General features: G+C 43.8%; 1 protein-coding gene across 12 annotated transcripts in view; it reads right to left on the bottom strand.

Annotated features, from left to right (window-relative positions):
* AFDN (afadin, adherens junction formation factor) overlaps positions 1 to 27,014 on the bottom strand; it is a 135,974-nt gene that overhangs the window by 75,434 nt on the left and 33,526 nt on the right. For 5 of the 12 annotated variants that reach the window (XM_067011143.1, XM_059082995.2, XM_067011144.1 and 2 more), the window contains exons 2-6: positions 20,327 to 20,522; positions 16,990 to 17,105; positions 15,155 to 15,318; positions 12,360 to 12,520; positions 5,346 to 5,503 (exon numbers count right to left, since the gene is read on the bottom strand). In XM_067011143.1, coding sequence (XP_066867244.1) covers positions 5,346 to 5,503; positions 12,360 to 12,520; positions 15,155 to 15,318; positions 16,990 to 17,105; positions 20,327 to 20,522 — 795 coding nt within the window. The remainder of the gene's footprint in view (positions 1 to 5,345; positions 5,504 to 12,359; positions 12,521 to 15,154; positions 15,319 to 16,989; positions 17,106 to 20,326; positions 20,523 to 27,014) is intronic. The other 7 variants (XM_059082996.2, XM_067011145.1, XM_067011151.1 and 4 more) reach the window with 3 other exon arrangements.

Here is a 27,014-nt window from a genome sequence, read left to right as displayed (position 1 = left end):
CCAAGCGTTGGGCAGTGGTAACTAAGCTCCCGTCCTCGGGCTCACAGCCTAACAGGGACCCAGCTGGAAAAGGCTCAGCCCTCTGTTTAGCAATGCAGACCCTATTTACACCGCTGTTTTACTGGTTTTATCCTAAGAACACTTTTTACAGCAGTTATTAACCAAAACTATGAGGAACATGTATCAAAATCTGCCATTATCCACGGACACAATGATTGTTTAGGTGTAACTGTATTTTCCATACATACACTAACGCTTGCTCCATATCGCTATTTCTCCTGAGCAGGAAAGCAACGAAGCCAGCAGGACAACAGGGTCCCCCCTCTGTTTCAAACTCACCTGCGGGAGGAAAACGCCCAGCGTGGCCTGAATCTCAGGTTCCTTCGCTTTAGAGAGAATGCGTGCTTATCCTGATGACCTATCCTCGCAACCTCGCCCTCCCAGCCCCTCCCCCGAAGTAAGGCGGGTTTTCAGTCTCTTTCCTAGTAAGACCAAAAGAAAGACAGGGCGCAGCAAAAAACCAACGCTCATGAGCATCCATCTGTCTTCCTCCACCCTACAATGAAATGAGCTTTGCTGTGTTTCTTTCTGATTCTAAATAACCCAGGCTCAACGTAAAAAACTCAAGAAAAGCATAAGGAGGGGAGGAAAAAAATCTGTGAGATAAGTATATTTTCCTGACCATGCTTTCTATAATTACGTATTTATTTTACATAAGAAGGTGCATGGCTTGATCACATGTAACGTTTTAAAGTCTTCTGTCCCTCTCCCTCCCCGCACGTAGGTAGTTAGGCTGCTGTGTATCCTTCCTGCGCGTGTACCTTTCCTGGTGCTCACGTATACATACACACAGAACTTTGTTGTTTGGTTTCATTGTATGGTGACCGTTTTTCCAAAAATAGGGTATTTTATAACATGTAAATATGTCTAAGTCAACCGGTATTGGTCTAATTCAAAATGCTTCATAATGACGAGGTATTCAAAGTATTCCTTAAGTGATGAGTATTTAGTTTATTGCTATAACACACAATACTGGGGGAAAAAGTCTTTACAGAAATACACTCAGGAATTTACTGGCTATTTGTTTATTTATTTATTTATTTATTTCCTTAATTATTTATTTGCGGTACATGGGCCTCTCACTGTTGTGGCCTCTCCCGTTGCGGAGCACAGGCTCCGGACGCGCAGGCTCAGCGGCCATGGCTCACGGGCCCAGCCACTCTGCGGTACGTGGGATCCTCCCGGACCGGGGCACGAACCCACGTCTGCTGCATCGGCAGGCGGATTCTCAACCGCTGCGCCACCAGGGAAGCCCTATTTGTTTATTTTGACGTTATAACGAGTATTCACCACCGTACTTCTAAAGAATATTTTCAATCTCAGACATCACCTCCACTCTGAAACGGGTGCTGCGGAGGATGGCCAGACAGCGACCCCCCGGGTGCTCCCTCCCCGTCGCCGGGGACTCCCTTCTGCTGTGCTAGTCTGTCCTGCGATACCCTGTTTTTCTCTTGCTTGGCCTCTACACCATGATTTCGCTGGAGAACGTCCTCCAGCACCTTGCTGAGAAAGGCTGCGCAGGTGGTAAATTTTTGCCGTGTGTGCCTTAAAACGTCTGTATTCCACCCACCCAGCGCTTGACTGAGTATGGACTAGAACTCAGTTCCCTTTGCATCAGAAAGCACTGCTTCACTGGATTCCAGAGTCCACGGTTACTGCTGAAGTGACTGCTGCGACTGTGTCCCCAACCCTTTACACAAGCCCTGAATCTTCTTCTTTGCAATCATTATCCTCTCTCCCTCTCTGGTTTCCCGCACTTTCACTACACCCTGGTTTGGGCCTTTTTCAAAGCAACTGTCCCATTAGTTAGTGGGCCTTTTCAACCTAGAGACTCAAATCCTTCAGTCCTGGGAGATGGTCTAGCATTGTTTCTTTGGTAACTTCTATCTCTCCATTTCCTGTTGCTTTTTCTACCTGGTCCTCCCTGGGCTCAATTTTAAGATATTCTGCACCGATCATGTGACTTCCCGACCCCGTCTCTTTCTGTCCTCCGGCAGATGTCCTCCACTTGCTCTTTCATCCCTCTGCTGACATTCTGCCCCCACCCCTTATTTGCCCGGGCTTTTCAACCCCCAGGAGCCCCCCACATGCCTCTCCTCACTGTGCTCCGGATGCGCCATCCGTCCCACCGCCGGGTCTCTTAGCTCTCCCACACTTCCACCCGCTTTGTCTCTTGTATCTCCGGGTTCTCTCATCTGTCTGTGTTGGCCTGTCTTGCATTTTAAAGGCGTCTGCAAATGTCTATTGAGTCTGGGCCGTCCACTCACACTCACAGTGAGTCACAGGAAAGCTGACGGTACCGGCGAGGACGGCTGCTGGACCAGGCGTCCAAAGGTCAGTTTCCATACAGATCTTTCTTCTCTGACCAGAAAGTGCCTTCTGGGAGGAATCCTTCAATCTTCTGGGTACAGCCTCCCCCTCCATCCTCCTGCTTGTGGTAAAGACCCTGCTGTGCCAGTTTCCCCCAAAGTCAAGGCCTCCTCCCCCATCGGTTTTACTCTGGCCTTCGGACGGAGAGACGACGCAGTAGCTGGGTGGGAAGGCAGTCTGCTGGAGGCTACTGCCGCTTATAAAAAGTTACCACCCCACTTGTTTTCAGCCTGATTTTCAATGCTGCCTCAGAACGTGCTAGAGCCCCTCATGCCTGAGTCTGCTAGGGGTTGGGATGCAGGCAGCTGTGCGCTTCCCCTCGGCCGGCCCCCTCTGCGGGTCCAGCAACTTAGATACTAACCCGCCCGCTTCTTCGGAATCCATCTACAACTGCTCTGCCAGCCCTTCACTCATTCTCTTTGTTCTCGTGCACTTCCACAGGGCTTTATTCCTTTATTGTCATCTCAGTGGAATAAAAACATCTGTTTTCTCATCTATTTTCAGATGAAAATTGGGCTTTATTCATAAAATTACACATCTACCAAATGGTTTTTCCAACTGAATATAAAGTCTCAGCTTTTCAGCAAAAAGAAAAAAGCCATAAAACTCAAGCGAGGCCTTTTATTTAATTCTCTCTGTAGCAACACTGGAAAGCACTGCTGAGAGCTTACAGAAGACCACTCACTCTGTCCACAGCCTGGAAGACTGAACAGTGTTAGCATTCTGAGTCATCTAGAGTCAATGCAAACCCAGCCACAACTCCAGCAGGTTTTATGTAGAAATTGATAAGTTGATTCTAAAATTTATTTGTAAATGCAAATAACCTAGAATAACCAAAGCAATTTTTAAAAGCAAAAGGAGAAAGCAAAATTGGGACTTTACATGATTTGAAGACTCACCATAAATCCACAGTAATCAAAACAGTTTGGTGCTGGCAAAAAGATATAAGATATATAAACGAAACAGAACAGATTCCAGAAATAGAACCAAACATCTATGGCCAATCGATTTTCAACAAAGGTGCCAACGCACTCAGTGGGAGAAAATAAAAAAGTCTTTTTTTCTGTATCTGTACAGAAAAAAATGAGCATCGGGGCTTCCCTGGTGGCGCAGTGGTTGAGAGTCCGCCTGCCGATGCGGGGGACACGGGTTCGTGCCCCGGTCCGGGAGGGTCCCACGTGCCGCAGAGCGGCCGGGCCCGTGAGCCGTGGCCGCTGGGCCTGCGCATCCGGAGCATGTGCTCCGCAACGGGAGGGGCCGCAGCGGAGGGAGGCCCGTGTACCGCAGGGGGGTGAAAAAAAAAAAAGCATCGACCCTAATCTCACACCATACACAAATGTTACCTTGAAATGGAATACACAGACCCAAATGTAAGACCTAAAACTATGAAACTTCTAAAATAAAATATAGGTAAAAATGTCTGCAGCCTTGGAGGAAGCGAATTCTCATACAGAAAGTACAGAGCACTAAAAAGTTAACAAGTTGGACTTCAACAAAATTAATAAATTGTTACTCGCTGATAGATACCATTTTAAAAATGAAACGACAAGCCAAGCCACAGACTAGGAAAAAAACATATTCACAGTTCATGTATCATACATAGGATCTGACGTGTAAATAGATAATGAGGGAAATGCAAATTTCTTCCACAATGAGATACAACTACACCCATCAGAATGCCTAACAGCTAAAATGAGCGAGCTACCCAAGCATGGGCGGGGGCAGAGCAACAGCATCTCTCCTACGGGACTGGGGGGCGCAACCGTGTGTACGCAGGCTGGGAAAGCGTTTAACAGTCACACGGGCGCCTCCTATGGAGCCATTCACTTGAGTGTTTACTCGAGAGAAAAAGCGCTTCTATGAGAAGACCTGACACGTACGCTCAAGCAGTTTTACTGTAAGAGCCAAAAACGGAAAACTGCAAACAGTGCAAATTCTATCAACAGGTAAATGGATGAACAAAGTGTGACACATCCATACCATGAAACACAAAAATACAAAGAGGCATAAGGAAACTTCTGAAGGTGAAGGAAATGTTCATTGTGCTGCCATGCCCAAACTGACGGTATTATAAACTTTAAATACATGTAATAAATACATTGTACTTTAATTATTTCTCAATAATCTTGGTGAGGACAAGAACTAAAACAAGTAACCACACTTTCATTATTTAATAATCAATTGCTAAGATGAGAGAAAGAAGGATATCTTCTTAAAAAAATTGACTTCCAATGAAATCTTGACAGAGAAATAATGGTTATAAAGAAGTTATTACATACTTATGACTGACTTAAAGGTTAATAATTTTCCAAAAAGTTTGTCTTAGAAGAGAAAATCTGCTTAATTTTACTTAGTGTCACCAATTCAACTCTGAGGCATAAAATTTCACTGTATTTCTTGAGTACTAGGGTCAAAGATACACCCTTTATCTCCAAGAAATTATGGATGACTACCTAACCTATCAGCCAAATGTTGGTTAATGATGAATAGCAAACCAAGATTTATTTAAAGTTGGGTCGTTATTATGCATCTTAGTAAAAACACTAAGAAAGAAAATCATTAAAGCAGATTTTACTAAAAATTGTTACCTATATATATGCAAAATAAAAACTGGAAGGATACACATCAAAATGTTAATAGCGCTTATCCTTTGGTATTAGAACTATAGAGGATTTTCTTCAATTTGCCTTTTTATACTTTTCTTAGTTTACAGCAGGAACACATATTACTTTTGTAATGGAAAGGAGAACGTTGTTTCTTATATATATTTACGCATGGTTTCAGTTTACCAGATTCTAAGTGATACAGTGTGGAGAAACTCAGCCTAAGTTTAACTTCATTTAGAGTATCTTTCCACTTAATGCAAAGTTCTAGCATGTGTAACATGGGTAAGTACCGACGGGGCAGGTACTCACGCGGGCAATGCAGTAATCCTTAGGATTTTCTTTCTCCAGACCGTACTTCTCTAAAGCTTCAGCCACAGCGAAGTCTGCAGGATCTGTGGTAGACAGCAGGATCGTCTTGTAGGGAATATTTGGTTTTAAACTATCTGCATAAATTCTCAATGTTCCACCTGAAAAAAACATTGTGACGTCTTTGATCACAACTTTTATTCCAGTAACAGAGATCTGTATACTAATTCTATCCCCACTTCGTGGTAGGTGACACACACTGGCAGGGACATGCTGACCCAGTGATCCTGTGCTAGAGAGAGTGAGTAATTCTGTGTGACTAGGCTGTTTCTGTCCTCCCTTCAAGCCCATGCAGTTTTTATAACGACAAACTGATTTCCACTGTGGGTAAAGGACAGAAAGGGAAGAAACCCCGGAGTTTCTTGAAAGTGCTGCTCTTTCTTTGACTGCTTTCTCATTTCCTTACCTTTACAGTGTTAGACATCTACTTTCCCCATTTCCGCTACTTCCTGACCAACAACTGAAACTTAAAAACCCCAAACAATATTAATCCCACGAAATAACTCAGTTTTTAAAAAAACTGAACCAGAAATCAGGACACTTCAGGTGCTGGAGTCCAAAGACATTTCATAAGGAACCTGCCACCAAAGCACTGGGCTCTATTTACATTTCCAGGTGCTGCAAACCAGAATGTCCTTTCTAGCTGTGAACTCATTTGGAAGGAAAGAAAGTCAACTAGAGCAGAGCAATTGGATATCCTTAGCTTTTCTTTTTGTTCATATATTTCTTTTTAATGCAATCCTACATATGCTATATTACTGACATTTTTGGTGTCATAATTTGCTTTTTACTTATGATCTGAGATTTTTAAGCCCTAAAATCTTAAGACTAGCTGAAAGACTACTGGGGGCAGGTAGGTGACTCAGGCAAGGTTCCACATCCCCATGCTACATGGGGCCTCAAGGAGGCTTCCCGATTTCCCTTTCTCACCTCTAAGTTAAAGAGCAAAATTAAACATCTGTGGATCTCTTGAAGCAAATGCTCAATTTCTATGACTCCTTTTTGCCTCTTCTGAATTCTAATGCAGTTATTCTGGCTACTGAATGTTTCTCACACCCTCTTTTTCAACAAGTCTGGCACACACTGCATTATGACAACTTGACTACAATAAAACAATGTTGGTCTTTTAAGAAAAATCAGCAATGACACAGGGAGGGGGAAGGGTAAGCTGGGACGAAGTGAGAGAGTGGCACGGACATATATACACTACCAAATGTAAAACAGACAGCTAGGGGGAAGCAGCCGCACAGCACAGGGAGATCAGCTCGGTGCTCTGTGACCACCTAGACGGGTAGGGTAGGGAGGGTGGGAGGGAGAGGCAAGAGGGAGGAGATATGGGGATATACATATATATACAGCTGATTCACTCTGCTATAAAGCAGAAATTAACACCACTGTAAAGCAATTATACTCCAATAAATGTTAAAAAAAAAAAAAAAGAAGAATCAGCAAGCCCGAGCTGGTATTAGAATGCGGACCTGCTGACACAGGCCAGGGGTCAGGCTATCCACAAACTCACAGGGATTAAGGTCCCCCTAACACCGCCCGTCCCAACGCTGAGGACACAGCATGAGCTGGTCATTGTCCTAGGCTCCAAACAGCTTGTAACCTGAGCGGGGTCCAAATCAGAGGGAGAAAACGAACAAGAAAACAACATGAAGACATAAGATATGACATCAGAAACACAAAATGTAAGGGAGAGAAGTAAAAAATGCAGATCTTTTACAATGTGTTTGAACTTAAATGACTACTAGTTTACCACAAGTAGATACGGATCAACATATATGAAACCCATGGCACCCACAAATCAAAAACCTACAATAAATACACAAAAACCAGAAACAAAAAACCACAGAATACCACTAAAGAAAATCATCAAAATTGAAAGAAGAACCTCAAAAAGAAAGAAGACATGAACAGAGAAGTACAAAAACTAGCAGAAAACAAGTCATAAAATGGCAGTAAGTACACACCTATCAATAATTACTTCAAATGTCAACGGACTAAATGCTGCAATCAAAGAACATAGGATGGCTGATTGGATAAAAAACCGGAACCACCTACGTGCTGCTTACGAGGAACTTACTTCAGAGCTCATGACCCATATAGACTGAAAGTGAGGGGAAAGAAACCGATCCTTTATGCCAGCAGAAATGACAAGAAAATGGGGGTGGCAATACTCCTATCAGACAAAACAGACTTTGGAGCAAAGTCTGTAACAAAAGACAAAGACGGGCATTATATAACGATAAAGGGGTAAATGCAAGAAGAGTACTCAGCCTATCCACGAGTACCTAGCGACATAAAGCAAATACTAGCAGACACAAAGGGACGAACTGACAATAGCACAATAGTAGTAGAGGACCTAAACTCCACTTACGTCCATGGACAGACTAATAAGTAAATAAATGGACAGTCTCATTTAAGAGGTTTTTAGTTTAAAAGCATAATACCACAGTATCATCACAACAGAAACACACACCTCCCAATTTCCTAAGGAAGGGGAGGTAGAAGAAAAGCTAACATTTTAAAACTCTACCGTCGACTGAAATCTGTTTGTATAAATATACATTTCAGTTCTACAATTAAGGGAGGACTATCCCCCTCTCCAGAAGATGAAGCCAGCGTGGCCCACGGAACACAAGGGTCCCCACCGGAACCCAGCTCCGGAGTCCGCGTCCTAGCACTCCACACCTCTAAGACTGTTCACGAGAAATCTGAGGCAGAAGGGCTGACTCCCAGGGGCATTCTGAGGTCAATTACACTTGGAAGACATCAAGAAAGTACATACATGTGAGTGTTAGAAAGACTTCATGAGATCTGGGGCCAAGGCCTGTTACAAGTTATGACTCCTGATCCGCTGTGAAGTGAGTCAGACAGGCCTCTTTGAAGTGCGCCATCAGAGCTTGGGGAAGCGATGCCCGGGCGAACGAGACAGGAAAATTACAGACTCGTCTGTTACCCTCAGGGAACCTTTCCAACCCGTGACACCGTTCTTCAGCAACCTAAGAGCTAAGCTAACAGCCTCAGTAGGTTATAAGGAGACAGTTTTCTAAGCTGTTTATTAAAAACCAACAGAACACTTGAACTTACTATATTTGACTGCCTTAATATTAACCACAAACAGCTATTCTGCCAACAGTATCCAGTGTTTCAGGGTTTCCTAGGAGCTTGTACAGAAAAATGTTCCTCCACCCAACCATCCCTGTAACAGACAAGCTCTACTCTAGCGGGTGTTTTGCTGCTTCTTCTCCTAATTCTCTGGAGGTTTTGTGCCTGTTTTCTTGGCCTACTTCCCAACAACGGCCATGTATTACCTGTGTACTTCCTACCTCCACCAAATCTCTTCCACGCCCATGATGTCGCATCCCAAGAAGAGCTTGCTCCCGAATCTTTCTCTCCACCTGTGGCACCAATGACTAGTACTCAGCCACCGAGCTGGTGGCCTCAAGCCCCCGCCCCCCCGCACCACGCCGGCCCCTCCCAAGACACACAGCCGAAGCCCGCCTTCTCCTCCGGATGCTCCTTCATCCACAGACCCACATCCATCCGGCTCGAAGCAGGGCGTCACCCCGAAGGCCTCCTCTCCTCAGAAACTCCGGCTGGTGCTGCTTCCCGGTCATTCTCTCTCTTAACGTTGCTCCCACTTTTCTCTCTTCATGACCACTGTTCCCAACTGAGCTGAGACTCGGTCCTTCCAGGGCCACACAAGCCTGTGAAGGGGGACACCTGCTTCCGACCACAATCCCCTCAAATCAACCCTAGATTCTGCTCTCACGGTAACTGCTCCAGATTGGAGGCCTGGGCTAAACTGAAAGCGTTCTCAATCCCTAGCTTAAAACTCTTTCAGCAGTTTATTAACAGATCGTATCAAATATTTCCATCAAAGTACCCCCAATGGCACAGGAAAGTAAATATGGATCTCTGGGGACACAGGCTGAAGTTACCTGCAAAAAGCGTCCTGCTTTGTCTTAACAACGTATGTAACGCTGCATCCTGACCCACATTAATGGCATACTTTTTATAAAAAGATTTTGTTAAGTTACTTACAAAAACTGACACTCTAAGCCAGCTCTCCTCAGTCTGACTCACATACCCCTGAGCCTATACTTGAACATTCCTCAAGGGGTCACTGAGGAAGTTACTTCCGTAACGATGCCAGACCCCCTCCCGTGGCCGGAAGCGCGGTCAGCACGTGGCAGGTACCTCTGAGCGTTCCTCTCGTCCTTCCTAAAACTTTTACTACATTTCTCCCTCCTCACCTTTGTGGTTTCTCCCTCCTTTCTCCTTACTTTCTTTTTCTTGTCTTTTTCAATTCCTGATTGAACAAGACAGAATATATACAAACAGATCATCGTTTAGGTCTCAAAAGCCATCTATCAAATTATTGATAGAAGTAATAAGTCTCTCAGTGTCCTAGTTCTTTTGCATCACCGATACTATAATTCCCACGAAACATATAATTAAGACTCGGTTCATACAGGCACTGAGGGTCAAAGCAAACGTGTGATGCTGGAGAGACAACCGGTTTCAGGGCCGGCTCCCACCGCGGCTGGTCTATGACACGCCACCCTGACACAAAGCTCCGGGCAAGCCGACAAGAAATGGGGCCACCAGCAACTTCTGTCACGTGGGCAGAATCAAGCAACCGTGCACTTCAGAACCAAGGTCCACAGCCCACCTCGTGAATGGAGATAAGGTAAGGGAGACACTAGTAAACTAGAGAATAGCGCGGCTCCCAGGAATATGACGCGAGTGTGAGCACAGCTGCCCCTGACAGATCCAGCCTGCTGCCCCATAAACACATCAGATGGCAAGAGGGCCTGGGTAGGGACTAACGCCCTTTGACTCAGCCTCGGAGCTGAGAGAACGGGCCCACAGTTAAGCAGCCTTGCCCACCAAAACTGCTATCAACCCGGCTTCAGAGAAAAGCCGCCGGTCCCAACACTCAAACCCTAAAACCAGTGAGTAAGCCGGCAGGTACGCGGCATCCAACAGGGCGACGCTCCGCCCTGGCGCGCCGAGCGCAGCGCTGCCAAAGCGCCGCAGGGGCCACGGCTTACGAGGTCAGACGCTTTTAGGAAAGGCTGGATCAACAATACAGCCTTCTAATACAACGACTTTTTTTGAAACAAACGAGTAGGCTATTATTTTTGAACAAGTAAAACTATTTTACTTGCTGAGTATAAAATTACAGGTTAATTACAAATAAAAGTTTTATATCAAATAGCTAAAAATACACAAAACCAATTTATAGCTCACAGAGTAGTCATGTGTTTTAACTTCTTGTTTTAACCTCTGTTTCCCTCAGAAATACAGGGTGATCTCCAGGAAACATCACGGTGGGACATTTGTACAGGATGTTGCCTTTGATCCAAGGGGTCCACGGGGACAAAAAAGCTGGACTTCTCTAAATGTACCTTGTTTTGAAGATGTGACTTAGAAACTGTTAAACAACACTAAATTTTAAAGAAGCAAACCTTCAAAGTCAAAAGTAAAATAAAACAAATAAACCTAAGTATAAATCAACGTGGGTATATAATCACGTACACAGGAATCGAACATGCGACTTCAAACACAGCACAGATTTCACAAAAGGCTTAAAATGTTTTCAGTATCATATTGTTATTAATAATAGCCCTATTTTGATTTTGGTATTATAACTGATTAATATAATTATGTTGTTAATAATAATTATTCTATTGTTCTTAGGAGGGAAGAATTTTACCTTTAGAGAAAAGACACCCAGATTTTCTAAACTCAAAGTAGTAAAAAACCAAGGATTTTCTAGGCTCTGTCCAGTAAACAGGCTTGGAAGCAAAGACTAACCAGTAATGGGGAGCACTCGTAGCAACCGGATACTTATCCCAGCCACAGGAACAGGATTCCTCTGAGGAAGAGCTCACTCCTAGGCTGGGGCAGGAAAGCACGAGGTGAGCAGACATCCTATCCTACAGGGAAGCTCTCAAGATCACGGGGCCATGCCACAGACTCGGGTGCCAGCTGGAAGACAGCCCCGCTGGCTTGAAGCGACCGTTCAACAATCAGTAAGGACAATAACCGCAATAGATGGACAAACATTGAGAAGCTTATTAAAATTTTACAAACCACTGCTCACCTGGGGATGACACTAAGGTGAATATTTCTGTCCCACCGCCTCCCACCCTGTACCTGTATCTAATCAAGGAAAACAGCGGTAAACCGCACAACAGGATGCCGTCAGCAAAACCTACAAGACATTCAACCTAGGGTTTTAAAACAAACCAACAAAGAAGCAAACTGAGAGGCAAAATACAAGAGAGGAGAGGGGATTTTTAGAATGAAAGACATAAAAGACAAATTAACCAACTGCAAATGCAATATTTAGGTTTTACTTGTATCCTGACTCAACTAAAGGAATTATCTGAGGCAATCAGGAAAATCTGAACAGTGACTAGGTATCTGATGATGTTTAAGGAATTACTGTTAATTCTTTTCTATGTGATAATGGTACTACGGTTTACTTTATTTTCGTTTTTGCTTTTTTAGAATTGTTACCTTTCAGGAAAATATATCAAAATATTTATGGATGAAATAATGAGAAAGTTGGGATTTGATTCAAAAATAACACAGTCTGGGAATAAAAGCAATATATGTAGAAGCAGAGATGAAACGTTTTAATTATGGAAGCTTGCTTGGCAATAAACACAAGTTCATTATGTCTGTATTCTTTTGTATATACTTGACATTTTCCAGAATTACAGAAAAAAAAAAGCCAAACTGGGGGTAAATACATGACTAAACGTGTTGAAGGCAAAACTGACTTTGTACCAGACACACATGGCACACACTTGCTATGAACAGGCTACATCATCCATTAACTTTACTTATTCAAGGTCTCATGCATATATAAAAAGGATTATTAAATTAATAGACTTTACAACAAATATAACAGAAAAACAATTCAAAAGTCTGCACCTGAATCAGGTCGCCCATCTGAGCTCCGAAATTCCTGCATTCTCTTTTCCAGTTTTTGTTGTCTCCGTCGTTTCATAACCACCTCGGGATTAGAAATTGTTCGGGTAAAGCTAGTTTCAGGCATGTCTTTGTAAACCTCAGCAGCCAGTCGAGAATTTTCACTGTAAGGAAAAAAAGGCAATAACAAGATATTTTAAATTTTATATTAGAAACAATTATACTGAAATCATACAAAACTCAAAATGGCAGATGTTATTTGGCTACACAGTTCTGCCATGTACCATTCACCACGTGCTAATTACTACAGATAAAGAATAAACTTCTTCTCAATACAAGCTAAAATACTGAACTAAGAAGAAATTTATCATTAAAATTTTATAGTGAGTTTATAGAACTTAATTATTGAGTATTCACTAATAAAGCCAGAAGAAAAATGTATAAATTATACATTTCAGTTATTTCCTACCACGGTTACCTTAAAATAGACTAAATGAGGGATACAACATTCCAACCACTAGAAATAAAGGATTGAACATACTTTAGTAAAAATCTGTCTTCAAATTACAGTAAATCTTGAAGAACTCAAACAGCCTGATTTTTTAACAACTAAGAGATTTACCACCATTCGTTCTCTTGAAAGAAAATTGCTCCATAAGTTCCTATAACGAGTCAACTGTATAGAATGATGAGTTGAAAACTAAATATTTAGGTAAGATTGATATGCTTGACTAAATTTTGATAAATATACTTTAAAGATGCCATTTTTTAAATCATAAAATAATTTCATTAAGTCAGTCAAGCTTTGAATCAATCAAGTTAAACTTAACTCATTTTAAATAGCTCATTTCCTTAACACAAATAATTTATCCCCCTACAAACTAAATAAACAGAACAAACTGTAGCCTAAGTTTTAAACTCTGCTTTTCCTTGATATTTTTCATATATGAACAATCTATGTATACAAGTTCTTTCTCTTGCATAAATACACTACATAGGGCTTCCCTGGTGGCGCAGTGGTTGAGAGCCCGCCGGCCAATCCAGGGGACGCGGGTTTGTGCCCCGGTCTGGGAAGATCCCACATGCCGCGGAGCGGCTGGGCCCGTGAGCCATGGCCGCTGAGCCGGTGCGTCTGGAGCCTGTGCTCCGCAACGGGAGAGGCCACAACGGTGAGAGGCCCGCATACCCGCCCCCCAAAAAATACACTACATAGAGCCTTACTATGTAATACTATATAGTCAAGAGTTCATGTGCATCCCATAGGCGTCTCTGCCTAACAGATTGACATCTAAATCCATTGGGATGCACTCTACGACCTCAAGACACACACAACACTTAGAGAATCAACCAAAACACGGAAAAAAGACTTGAAGAGGTCATCACCACAGCAGCAGCAGAATATAAGCAGTTATTAATAAGCGTGCAGAGAGACATCTACCTTGCTAATGATACAGTAAGCTCGAGCTACTGGAAGTCTCACATACTGCAGAGACCGTATTCTGCTCTGTTACACTCAGCAGTACTAAGGGAATGGAAACGAGAGGGCCCGTGGGCTGTGGAGACCTTTCCAGGGGCTGTCTGGCAACACAAGCATCCCAAGGTGTCTCTGAGCCATTCTTCCAGAACATTTCCTTAGGAAATAGTCACATGAGTCCTCAAAATTGTAAAAACAAGGATATTCACTGGAGTGTCATTTATAATACCCAAAAAACCCCGTAAACGATCCACAAGTACATGAAAAGGGCTGGTTTCATAAATTATGAGAAAACTATATGATAGAATCCTGCACAGTCATTTAAATTAGTTAACATGTATGTTTTTTATGGAAATATATATATTTTGACTATGTGTAGTTATGTGAAATACATATAATTTTAGTGGAAAAATGTCACATGAAAAGTTCTGGTTTCAAAAGACTGATTATACTTGTTTAAAAAGTCTCTACATAGATATATGAAGCGTATATACTTGTGTTGCATAAACAAGCTATGGCTCTCTTTGGGTTCATACGTGGCAAGAAACTCCTTTTCCCTTTCTGGCAAGTCTATCTACTCTGACTTTCTAAAATGAGCCGTGAACAGAACACTATACCATCAAGTCTAAGGCAAGGAAGAGGCCTAAGAGAAACCACGGTAACAGAATGAACTGAACCCCGACAAGGTTACCCCGAGGCCAGGGCCTCCGAGTGAGGAGAAAGGCCAGCTTTTCTGCTGTAACGAAACACAGCGGTTTCCCTTACTCCCTCAGCTCCGAGGTCAGAAGCTCAAATCCCTTCTGACAGATAAAGACATCTGTGATGGGGTCGCTGTGAGAGAATAAGGAAGGGGAGCGGGCGGGGGCTGGAGCGAACCTGATGGCCCATTTGAACCTGAAAAGCGAACACCAGCTTTTCTCACTGGTCTTGCCCACCTCTGATCAGGTGTTAAGCGTACCTGAGGGTGTCTAAGAACCCACTGCTGCCTTAAGGACCAAAACAACAGAAACGAGAGGAAAGGCCAGGCGGAGGCGAAGGGCGCCCTGTCACCGCAGTGTACGCAGGAACAGCAGCACTGCTCACAGCCCGCATCTTTCAGAAGAGCAAGCACAGCGACGAGGCCGGCCCCGTGAGCGACACGTGCTGCGCGGTCAGAGCCCCGCCGGCTTCCCTCGACGCCGAGGGCCCAGCACACGCCCCAGCGCACTTAACTGATGCGCACCCCCCTCTTCGGCCTCTACCTGGTAACTTAACAAGGTCTGCTGCACGAAAAACACTGGGCTTAGAACAAAAAGAAACAGGAATATTTCCAAAATTAACTTACGTGTCATCCCCATGGAAAGGTCTATCGTCTCGATCAGACGCCTGCCTCATTGCCTCTTTTTCTCTCTTCTTTTTTTCCTTCTTTTCTTTCTTTGAGAGAGTTCTCTTGAAGTTCTGGATAACACCTTCTTTTTCCTGCTTTTCAGGTCCGTTACTTTGAGCCTTCTGATAGAAGTAACATTATCACTACACTGGCTATGACACAGAATGACATAAAGCTATCTACGGCTTAGCTAACTTCACCTCATACGCTGCGGCCAGAAACAGGGCCACTGGAGCAGGGGAAGGTCTGGGGTGAGAAATGTTCTTTGTCTTGATGGGCCGACAGTTACGTGAGTGTACTGATCAAAACTTACACGTTCAAGATCTCATTTCACCGTGTGTAAGTTTTATCTTAATTCAAAACTAATAACAAAGGAAGCAAACCCACAAGAAAATCCAAACCCAGTTAGAAAACTGGGGTTGGAATCACACCAGTTTAGTTATTATTTTTAACAAATAAAAATCCAAATAATTTACATGAAGTAACTTAAATAAAAGGAAACTAATGAAAATATGGAAATAACTAAGTGTTTGAATCATCATCTACTTTAAATATGTTTTTTTTAACTTCAAAAGAAATGTTAAGAGTAGCTTTAATAAACTGGCTTTTTTGAAGCAAAGTTATAAGTATTGTGTTTGTGCAAAAACTTCTAATTTCCTTTCCAGATCTTACTTGTTTCCTTATTCTTAATTTATAACTTGGCCTGCCAGCAGATGACACAGAGACAAATTATTTTTTATATGACTTAACAGGTCGGCTGGTAAAGAATAATAAAAGATTATCTTATTAGGAAAGAAAACTGCCTTCTGCTTTGTGAGTGAGCATCTCCGTTTCCTTGCAAGCTACTCCGGCACCCTCCTGTCATCCTGACCCCAGAAGAGTTCTACTACATAGCAAGCAGGATCTGTGAAAAGGTACATCAGCTGAAATCATGGTGCAGAAACAAAATAAAACATGGACACACACACACACACACAAAAGCATCCATTCTTGTATCCTATGTATCCACCACAAAGGCAATAAAAGTCCCTGGAGCACAGGAACACACAGGACATGACACGGACAGCGTGAAAACTGCTGCCGAAAGTAAATAATGGTACTTTCCCCCCAGTCTGCTGGGGCAAAAAATTAAATACAAGATTTTTCTCAAAATATTCTTAACCTCTGCATTTGCTATCACTTGTCAATACTGAATTCTAGTGTAAGAGGCCACTTGACTTAAAAGAGAATTGTAATTGTTTTAAAATTGTATCAATATTTCATAGTATTCCACGTAACAAGAACAGTAGCACAGGAATTCCAGATATCCTACTACCTGAGAAAGTTTTAGACTCACTCTATTTCATCATCCAAAGAAACTCAAGAAAGTTTACTAATTTCTAACCTTACACATATAACATGAAAAAGGTCTTAAATATGCCTTATTAAGTTGTATCTAAAAGTTCACATATAAATAGGTTATTAAAGTTTTATTTTCCCTTCTGATTCTTATTAAAACCTATTTTGACTTTATAATTTAGGGAAAAGAACCTGAAGCTGATTTGAACATTAAGTCTCTTAGGAACAAAAGCTTACATAACTCTTCTTTGAAAAGGAAGGAGTAATATTTTGGATTATTCAGTGAAACAGAGGATGAAGCAGAGAGAAGCCGGGCTACTTTTAAATTATGTTCCAGGACGGGGGTAAAAGGGTAGTTTAGGAAGAGAAGCAAAACAGAGAATGAACCCCTGTCCAACACGACGCGCGGTCAGACGCAGGCCGGGCACAGCACGGCCCGAGACCCAAGGCCTCACCTTAGCGGGAATGGCGTCGTTCTCATTCTTAAGAACAAATCTGCCCTCTCGATCGTCCTTATTCCAATTCAACTGCACAACAAGGGGTTTCTCGTCTATATCCAATCTTCTTTCTTCTTCACAACATGAAAAGAAAAAAAAAATGAGCCGTGGTTATCTGATGGCACTAGCCAATACAACATTCTGATACACATTCAATTTTATAGACAAAAAATCCCTAGTTACCTTGATTACTTACTGACAGGCTGAAGTGTAATTCACAATGTGAAGTTAGAGTTTCAATGACTAATTCAGTATTTTGGTGCTACTATATGTGTACTACCACGCGTCCAACGCCAGACACGGACCAGGCACAGCTTCCTGACATTTAGAGTCTAACCCAGAAAATAAGAGAAATACACATGGACTAGAAAAAAATATAAGCAGGGCTTTGCCATACGTTTGTTTCTATAAATCAAATTCCCTCACATACAACTGGAAAATACGGAAATAATGTAAATATCACACAGAAGTTCCACGGATTCATGGGATTTTTCTTCTCATATGAATGTTAAGATGCTGTCAAGAAATGGCACCACCGTCATCAGTCTTGGAAGTGATCACTGCACTCTCCCTCCTCCCCCCGCACCTCTGATTCTCGCCCCAAAACGCACACTCCTCGACCCGCACAGCCCCTCCCACCATGAAGCACCAGCCTTTTCTCTGTCGATGAAGTGCTGTGTTAAGTGACTACTTCCTTCCTTAATAGAAACCTAACAAGCCTCCATGGCAGCCCGCTGAGGGCCCTGCACAGCCTGACCACCTACTAGAAGCTGAGAGCTGGCAAAGGTTAGCCAGGTAAGCGCACCCAGGATGCACCACAACGAGGGCAGCAAAGACAGGAAGCAGTGAGAACAGAGGGGGTGGATTACAATGGTACAGGAAGCAAGAGTCAACGGGGCAAACTGAGAAGACAGAGATTTATAGAGGCTTTTAGTAAATATTACAGGTAAACAGCGGTGTTAATGATCAGAATACAGGAAAAACAAATTCTAAGTCATTATTTTATCAACTGAAAATGTGAGAAAAGAGTAATAAATCACATATTGGATCAAGAAGTTTCAAATTCCTGCTGCAAACCAAAATTACCAAGTTGCTCGTGTTGCAGAATCTTCACTGGATCAAAATCCCTCATGGCATGTTTTTTTAGAGAACCAATCTTAAGAACAATTAAGTCTAAATCATAAAAGTAAAACAAAAACAAGGTGAGCTGTTCTAAAGCGTACGTGCCTAACTACTGCATGCAAATATAATTAGGGCCCTGCTACAACTTTGTAACTTAAGGTATCTTCTGCCTTACATTAGAAGAGCAGAATCCTTTTTCCTTTTCCAGTTGACTTCACACACGGAACCCTAACGCAGAGAAGGGATGAGAGTGGCGTTTCCGGGGTGCTGGGCCAGCGCTCTGGTTCACACACCAGCTGCCGTGTCCAGCGGCTCACTGCGGAGCAGGTTGCACTTCCAGGGAAACGAGCTGCCCCTGCCGGATGCGGCAGGAGCTGCTGGTCCCCGCCGGGTTGCGTACTGTCCCACCGGGGTCACGTCGGGCTTTCCACGGCACTGTGGAAACGAGCGCTGCCCGCAAACCAATGTGAACAGGAAAGGAGGGCACTGCCCCCGCCCAGGAGCTGGGCAGGGCCCAGGAGGCACACGTGCCCCGTCAGGGAGCAACTATGATTAAGAACAGAATGAAATTTTCAGTTTTCCTTTCATTTGATCTGTACTCTTTTTTCAAACATCCACCAAGCTGTTAAAGCATAAATCCCGATGAACTTGTCTGAATCTATGCAGTAAAATGAGCTGTTAGGTATTTCCTTTGGCCTAGGGATGCCACTAAAAAAATTACTGACACACTAAGGGCTCCGTGACCCCAGAGAGACTGAGAACCTGTATGCCAGAGTCTGCTCCTCTCTGAGACCCTGGCGGGGTATGAAGGTGCCGAAGGGCATGGCCAGGCTAGCCTAGTGGTCACTACGGGGCAGGGGAAGATGGGGAACACTTCCTTCTTTACACACCTCCCTTGTGATTTCATCCCTTACAAGTAACATAGTTTACTTTTTAATCAAAAACAAATCTAGCAAAGGAAGTTTAAAGAAAAAATGTTCTTTAAAAAAAATCAAACCCATTCCATTTTTAGATCTCCAATCGCAATGTTAGATAGCATTCCAGAGACCTCACTTGGCAGCGCTCCACTGACCCAGTGGTGCAGCGAGAAGAGGCTGAAAGTGAGAAATACTTTTTTCCTCTTTGTAACCTATTTAAAAAGATTCTGAGGTAAAAGGAGAACTCAACCTCAAAAAAACATCCAAAATTGAGACCATCCGCTATTGTCAAATTTAGTTTGGGTATTATTTATGTAGGTGATACCCTAGTAACCTTAAAAGAGTGATAAACAAATACAGCCCACCTAATACAATACTGGTTAGCATTTGGTGACACCTGAATTCCACACACTACAAAAATTTTAGCCCAGTTTCAAACGTACAAAGCAAGCTGTACTTTTGAAAATAAGAAAAATAAATTATGTTCAAACAGGTTTTGTGGCTGAAACTTAAACAGGTATTCAAATTGGGCTTGTACTATATACAATCCTTTGTTTACTGCACTAACTGGAATTTGTTATTTTTTTTTAAAACAGGTGACTCAGTACTTCAAAAGCACTCATAAAAAATTTTATAAATTTCTACATTTCTAATCAGTTCAACTTCAATTGCCATGTGATATATAGAATACTTTCAGAAATTTCACACCTTAAAACAAGGAGAAATTACTAACTACATAAGAGAGTTTCCTCAAGATGCCCTAATTGTTCCCAAAGAATAATGTTACCGTTTCACATTACAAAAATATTACAGCAAGCATGATAAAACACTGGGTTTTACTCATAAAATACTGTACTCATAAAACACTGGGTTATCGTTAATTGTAATATTGTAATCTATGCAAAAGAGTTACATGAAATACTTCTCCAAAATTAAGCAGCTTACTGTATCATCAACGTATGTGACAGATCTGCTGGAGAATTTCAAATACGAAACGTTATGCTATTTATCTTTGGAGAAGTGAGCATACGTAAAACTAATCTATTCATTCTAACTCCCAACAAATGCACCTGCTAGGAACTTATGAGGACATTTCGCAGACATACTCAAGTTTTGCCAACCTGTTAACTGCTTCCCCGGCCCCTCCAGAAAAAGAAAGAGGGGGTCAGCCGTAAAGCAGGGCCCCCGGGACAAGTGACTGTAATAGTCTCAAGATGAGCACACATGGCCGACAAGCCCCGTCTGTGTCCACTGACCTCCGCTGACGTGCACTTCGTACAGCGAGTACTTGGGCGATGATAACATCCGCATGTCGGGGCGGAATTTCTCTGCGAGCGTTTCCAGCACATCCTGAGTGGTGGCGGTACTAGAGACCCGGATACATTTTGTTGCAAAGTTCCCAGCAGCTTTATCTTGAAAATAAAATCTCATCACTCCATGGAACTCCAAATCCTAAAAGGAAAACAAAATGATACATTTCTGGAAAAACAACATCCTAAAATGATGTCTTCAAATTTAATTATGTGACTTGGGACACGTTATTTACAACCTGTCTCCTCCTTACGTGTCTCAAGTATAAGGTAACGGCCGTAGAGTACCTGACGTCACAGCCTTCAGCAAGTGCCAGGCACACCTGGACAGGCATCGTTTTATCATGTCTTTATAACAAACCAGTGAAGTAGATACTATGATCAAACCCAAACCTCAAGATTTGGTCATTAAAACTCACGAAGTTTGAGTATCTTGTTCAAGCAGTTATGTAGCAAATCCAGAGTTAAAGCCAGATCACTGAACTTTGAAGTCCATGCCTATCTGTCCCTGAGGTCCCATCCCATCCTGAGATTGCAAAGTCTAAATGAAGAGACTGTTCTAAAAGCAAAGGGGAAATGTTAACCCCAATCCTACCATGAATGTGAATAAATGGAAACGCAACGTTAGCGGAATGTAAGTAATTTTCAATATGAACTACTTGCCCCAAATCAACAGACACAATTTGGATTTTTCTTAAAACCTTACTTCTAGAGAAAAATTCGACAGAATGTCAACCAAAGACTACTTCAAGGCAGGCTGAAGCTCAAGCGACTGTGGAAGGCTCCTTCCCATGGCTTCCCTTTTTTTCCTTTTCAATCCATCACAAGATGGTTATTTAGGCCCTTTGCTATCACCGTAATAATAAGACTCAGCAGCTCGCATCCCACAGACTGGGAACCATCGCATCAAAGGGAATCCGTTTTTGTTTGGTAGGTTACACTTCATCTGGGGATGCGAGAGGGTGAGGTCCAGGGTGCCTGTGCACCCCATTATTCCCTTGAACACAGAACAAAGCACAGCTCCCCGCAAACTCCCGAGGTTCTGTGTTCGGCCTCTGCACCAAAAAGCCTCGGCCGGGGTGCTCCGGAACGCGCGCCCTTTTTCTCTCCGCGCCACATCTGACACATCAAGTCTCTCCACCTTCAAATGTATCCAGAATCCATCCCAAATCTTGTTAAAACCCAGTCAGATAAATCAGTCCTCGCTTTCTTCCTTGCAGTGGCTTTCGCTCTCAGACGTCACGTTTTTCCTGCAGGGCTCAGAGACCATCACGGTCAAGCTTTTGTCCACATCCCAGTCCACTAGCCTAACCTTCACTGAAATTTACGAACTGACAAGTATTTATCTGAAGAAAAGTAAGGCAAGTGGAATATTATTCATAGAATGGGGTTAATGGTGTACCCATTCGAAAGTTAAACCGTAAAAACGAGACTGTAAGGCACGTTTCTAGCCCCGAAGCTTTTACTGTGCTCGCCCAGACCCTGCCCACTGGGCACCCGCCGTCCCGGTCCCCCTGCCCCGGGAGAAACACAGGGAAGTGAGCGTGTGTGTCAGAGGAACCACTGAACCACAGACTCGGGGATGCAGCAGGGCCACGGTTACGGGGTGAGAGCTGAGAAAGCGCAATGAATTAGGAGTCTTCCTTGTCTGGCTTGGCTCAAGCAGCAAAAAAAAATTAGGCTGATATCCTTTAAAAATAATTATCTCCATCTCGCTGTTAGTCCGGCAACCCTAAAAGCTGTAAGTAAGGACGCACGGGAGAGATGCCCCTCAACTCAGAATCTGTACGCAGGTTCGGGTCAACACCAGTAACAGCCAAGGCTCGCTCGGCACGCACTCTGCCCCAGGCACGGCGCTTGACACTGTCTACATGGCTCCCTTGGCCCCGGGGTCCCAGCCCCGTGAAATCACTCAGGGACCCACCGACCAACCTCTCCACAGGCCCCTAAGACAGCACTACAGAAATCAACACTTAGTCTGGAAATTCGGTTACATACATTTAAGTTTTTATTACGGGAGTCACATTTTTATCCCAGAATCCCGCTCCTTTCACCACCGCCGCCCTGAAACCACCTTGACGCGGCACCGAACAGCCCCCTCTGAAGGGCCACCCTTACCCCTCCTCTAAACTACCCTCCGTAGCGCTCAGTTGTTCTGATAACTGCGTGCTTCTAAATACGTCATTTGTGATGAGAATAAAACAGCTAGATACACCTACAGGTCCCAAAAGACACGAAAGCACCAGCTTCCCAGAGAACTGCCAACAAGTAATTCCCAACTACCAGAGATTGAACGAACAGAGGCAGCATCTGTGGCTGAGAGGGACTGCCCACCCCAACCGGGCGAGAACACGATGGAAAGCATCTAGAACGCCTAGAGGGAGGCAAGCCTGGAGACAGTCTCCGGTGTCCTCAGTCACCCTCATGGAAGTCCCTCACATACAGATTACTACCCTTTACAGGTAAAAAGAAAACAACAGATATTAACCCTCCATTATTAATGTGGTTCGGCTATTGATCTTACATAAAATGTTGAGATAAAAGTTTTCTTTTTTAAATAGAGTAAACCCAAGGTTACAGATACAGGTCTCCAGCATGCAACAGCTGTCTACAGGGAAGTAATGATATTTCTATTGATGTTTTTAAAGAAAAAATTCTCCAGGTCTGTCGAGCCTAAATAAAGTAGCCACTAAAAGCTACCTTTGATTTGACTTCATTTGCACTACGTAAGTATTAATAAATAACTATTACTTCAGTTTGCCTGGTGACCTTGACACCACACAGGAGCGTGTGAGTAGAGTAGAGTTACTGAGATAGTCCCCTAGTAAATTAACACATTAGCGTTCTGTTCGATTATTCAGCTAATTTTGGCTGGGGTGAATAAGTCCACAGAATTTTATCAAACCCGAGAAGACTGCTAAAATCAAGTTCCTGAACCTAAAACTTGGGCATGTAGTGACCAAACGAACACACACAGTAATAGCTGTAACTAATATATGTTATGGCCTCTACCGTGTGCCAGGTACTGACGGCGCAGCATTTAATTCCCCAAACTAAGGGTTAGGTACTACCAGCATCCCCACTGCACAGGGGAAAAAAGAAAAAGGAGGTCCAGAGAGGCTAAGCACATGAGCCACAACCACACAGCCACCAAGTGGCCAGGCTGCAGGCACCAGAGGAGCCCCAGAAGAAACAAGTGGACAGCTGAGTAGCTGAGAGCGAAGGTTCAGAGGGGCTGGAGATCTGGACAGCACTCACTCAGCTGCAGGTGTCCTCACGGCCCCCACTCCCCACGGAGCCGAGCCCAGCGCAGGGGGACACCCGGGGGAGGCAGTGCAGGGCGCAGGAGAGCAGGCACCCCGGCAGAACAGCCGCACCTCTCAGGGGGTCTCCATCACCCACGGGAGCTCGGAGGCCCTCAACTATAAAGTGGAAGCGCCAGCAGCGCCTGGGCCCCTTCCTAAGGTGACTTCCTCTCAGCCTCTCCACAGACAGCAGCTCTTCTGAGATGAGGAACTTTCATTCATAGTCGAGGTCCTCCCTCGGTCTCTAATGCTTCTCAAATAAAAATCAAAACACATCTGAGTCAAAACTTCCAGCAACAATGTCTGATGCCTCCAGCTGTGGATGTCTGTTCTCACCTGATCAGAACTCTGAAAAACAAAACTTTACATTTGCAATCAATAGCCAGCTGGAATTCTAATGATGCTGCAGCCAACACAACTGTAATTTTATAAAGGCAAATGTTTCCTTAAAAAAGATTCCTCCCTCCTTAGTGTTGGTTACACCTATTACCCAAGAGAAAACAGCATTTAAAATAAAAGCACTGGGACGTCCCTGGTGGCACTGTGGTTAAGAATCCGCCTGCCAATGCAGGGGACACGGGTTTGATCCCTGGTCTAGGAAGATCCCACATGCCGCGGAGCAACTAAGCCCGTGAGCCACAACTACTGAGCCTGCGCTCTAGAGCCTGCGAGCCACAACTACTGAGCCCACGAGCCACAACTACTGAGCCCGCGCGCCACAACTACTGAGCCCGCGCGCCACAACTACTGAAGCCTGCGCTCTAGAGCCCGTGAGCCACAACTACGGAGCCTACATGCCACAACTACTGAAGCCTGCGCTCTAGAGCCCATGAGCCACAACTACTGAGCCTACATGCCACAACTACTGAAGCCCGTGCGCCTAGAGCCTGTGCTCCGCAACAGAAGCCACCACCAAGAGAAGCCCGCGCACTGCAACGAAGAGTAGCCCCCGCTCGCCGCAACTAGAGAAAGCCCGCGCGTAGCAACGAAGACGCAACGCAGCTAAGAATAAATAAATAAATAAATAAAAGACTTGACCTTAAAAAAAAAAAAAAATCTTTAATAAAATAAAAGCACTTGTTGCAGGGCCTCCCGTATCTGGGTGAAGTGCTGCCTCCTGGCAGCGAGTTTTCAGGGAGAAACTTCTGTCTGGAGCTGGTGGGACAGTAACCAACCCCCTTTCATCACCTGCACACCGCATATCCATCACAACCAGTCAGTGCAGAGGGAAGGAAAAGACAATATGACAACCACTTGGTTCCTTTCCTTGATGGTTCCTTTTCCTGACAGGAAAACACCTTTCTTTTTTTCCTAAAGGTATATACTCACCTTTACATAAAGTCTTCCCTGAGAAACATGATCACTGACGATTACTACAACAGAAATGCAACACTGCTTGGGGTTGTGTTAACCACTCTGAAACAAAAGCATTTTCACGTTTATCAGAAAGAATACAACAGACAAAAAAAAAGAGAAGGCTTATTATGAAATTACATACTAAAGAGCCAAAGCAAGGAACCAAGAGTTAAAGATGGAGACTTGCTTTTAAATATTTTATCAATATCTCATTAGTTGATGAAATTGATCATCGGCCTTCTTATCCAAACGAGCAGAAACTCACCAGAGCGACCCCAAATCTCCTTTGGCTCAAGCTAATCAGAACGACTTCCTCTAAAGCTTAAACAGGGCAACCAGGCTCCACTCATGTTTCTTCTCCTCACTTTCAGCAGTTATTTGAAATCCATGTCTTAGCCTGTAGCACAATGCTACCTGCAAACAGGTAATCAGCTTCCCAACCCCCACGGAGGGCACAGCCACTGACAGGACCACCACTTTATCACACACACACTTTATTCCCAGGGCTGGTGCCTCCAAGACAGGGGCAAAATGTTAAGAAAAGATACAGCCGTGCCTTCAAAACACACACATCACTGTACATAAACCATCAACAGCACAAGCGCCATGTGACTCACGTTGTTAAAAACAGTAATAACATTTGAATGTCAACAGGTTAGGTAGAGAATGGAAGAAATATCTGAATATGGGTTTCTGCAATCTTACTTGTATAAACACTATCTTTTAAACTCGTATGAACCATTTTTTCAACCAGTACTTCAAGAATACTTTTTAAAATTATATGCATTTCATTACCTAAAACTTTTGTAAGACAAAAACTCCTGAAAGCTTAAAAGAACTATCTGGAAAGTACCTTCACCCACTTCTGCCCACAGCAATCATTTCTGGTTCATCGCCCGGCCTCCAAAGGGCTCCGTCACTCTGCGTGACATAGACTGGCCGACACGCACACCTCACTGTACTGCACTTCACAGGTACTGCGGTTTTTACAAATTGAAGGTCTGTGGCAACCCTGCGTTGTCAGATGATGAACGATTAGCATTTTTTAGCAATAAAGTCTTTTTTAATGAAGGTATGTACATTGTTTTTTCAGACATAATGCTACTGTGCACTTAACAGACTACAGGATCATGTCAACATCACTTTTTTTGTTTGTTTGTTTTTTGGGGTTTTTTTGCTGTACGCGGGCCTCTCACTGTTGTGGCCTCTCCCATTGCAGAGCACAGGCTCCGGACGCGCAGGCTCAGCGGCCACGGCTCACGGGCCCAACTGCTCCGCGGCATGTGGGATCTTCCCGGACCGGGGCACGAACCCGTGTCCCCTGCATCGGCAGGCGGACTCTCAACCACTGCGCCACCAGGGAAGCCCTCAACATCACTTTTATATGCGACCGGAAACCAACACAAATCTGTGTGCCTCGCTTTACTGTGGCATCTGGAACGCAACCCACCGTGTCTGCAGCGAGCCTGAGTCGTCACCTGAGAGCAGCTGCTCTGACCCAGCAGTCCTCACCCAGGAACAGTTTATACCTGCACACGTCTGACTGGTCTTTATAATAAAATGATTCCAGTACATCTTTCTGTCTGAAAATAAAGGCAGAATCTCTAACACATCACAACGCACACCTGTTGGATGTGAGCCAACTACTGTTCTCCTAACATATTGAGGCTAGTTTACCAAAGCTGAGGAAGACCAAGTTCACTGAAAATGGGAAAAAGTCAGCTTTCAGGATAAGAGTGAAGTTTTCTAGACTAAAAAACGGATCGAAAACACACACGTCCCACAGAGAGAACACACGCAGATCTCGCCCCTTTTATGAACTCTAACAAAAATCCATCCAGTATCCAACCATGTCAACATTGTAAGTAAGACAATTCTCTGCCAGAAAACACAGGCTGCCATGAAAACCAATCAGCCAACGTGTTTTTCCTCAAGGCCACGGTAATCACCGCCAACATTACCTACTTAACACC

The sequence above is a fragment of the Kogia breviceps genome, chromosome 13, assembly GCF_026419965.1.
Source record: "Kogia breviceps isolate mKogBre1 chromosome 13, mKogBre1 haplotype 1, whole genome shotgun sequence".
Lineage (NCBI taxonomy): Eukaryota > Metazoa > Chordata > Mammalia > Artiodactyla > Physeteridae > Kogia > Kogia breviceps.
This window is presented reverse-complemented; position numbering and strand designations above follow the sequence as displayed.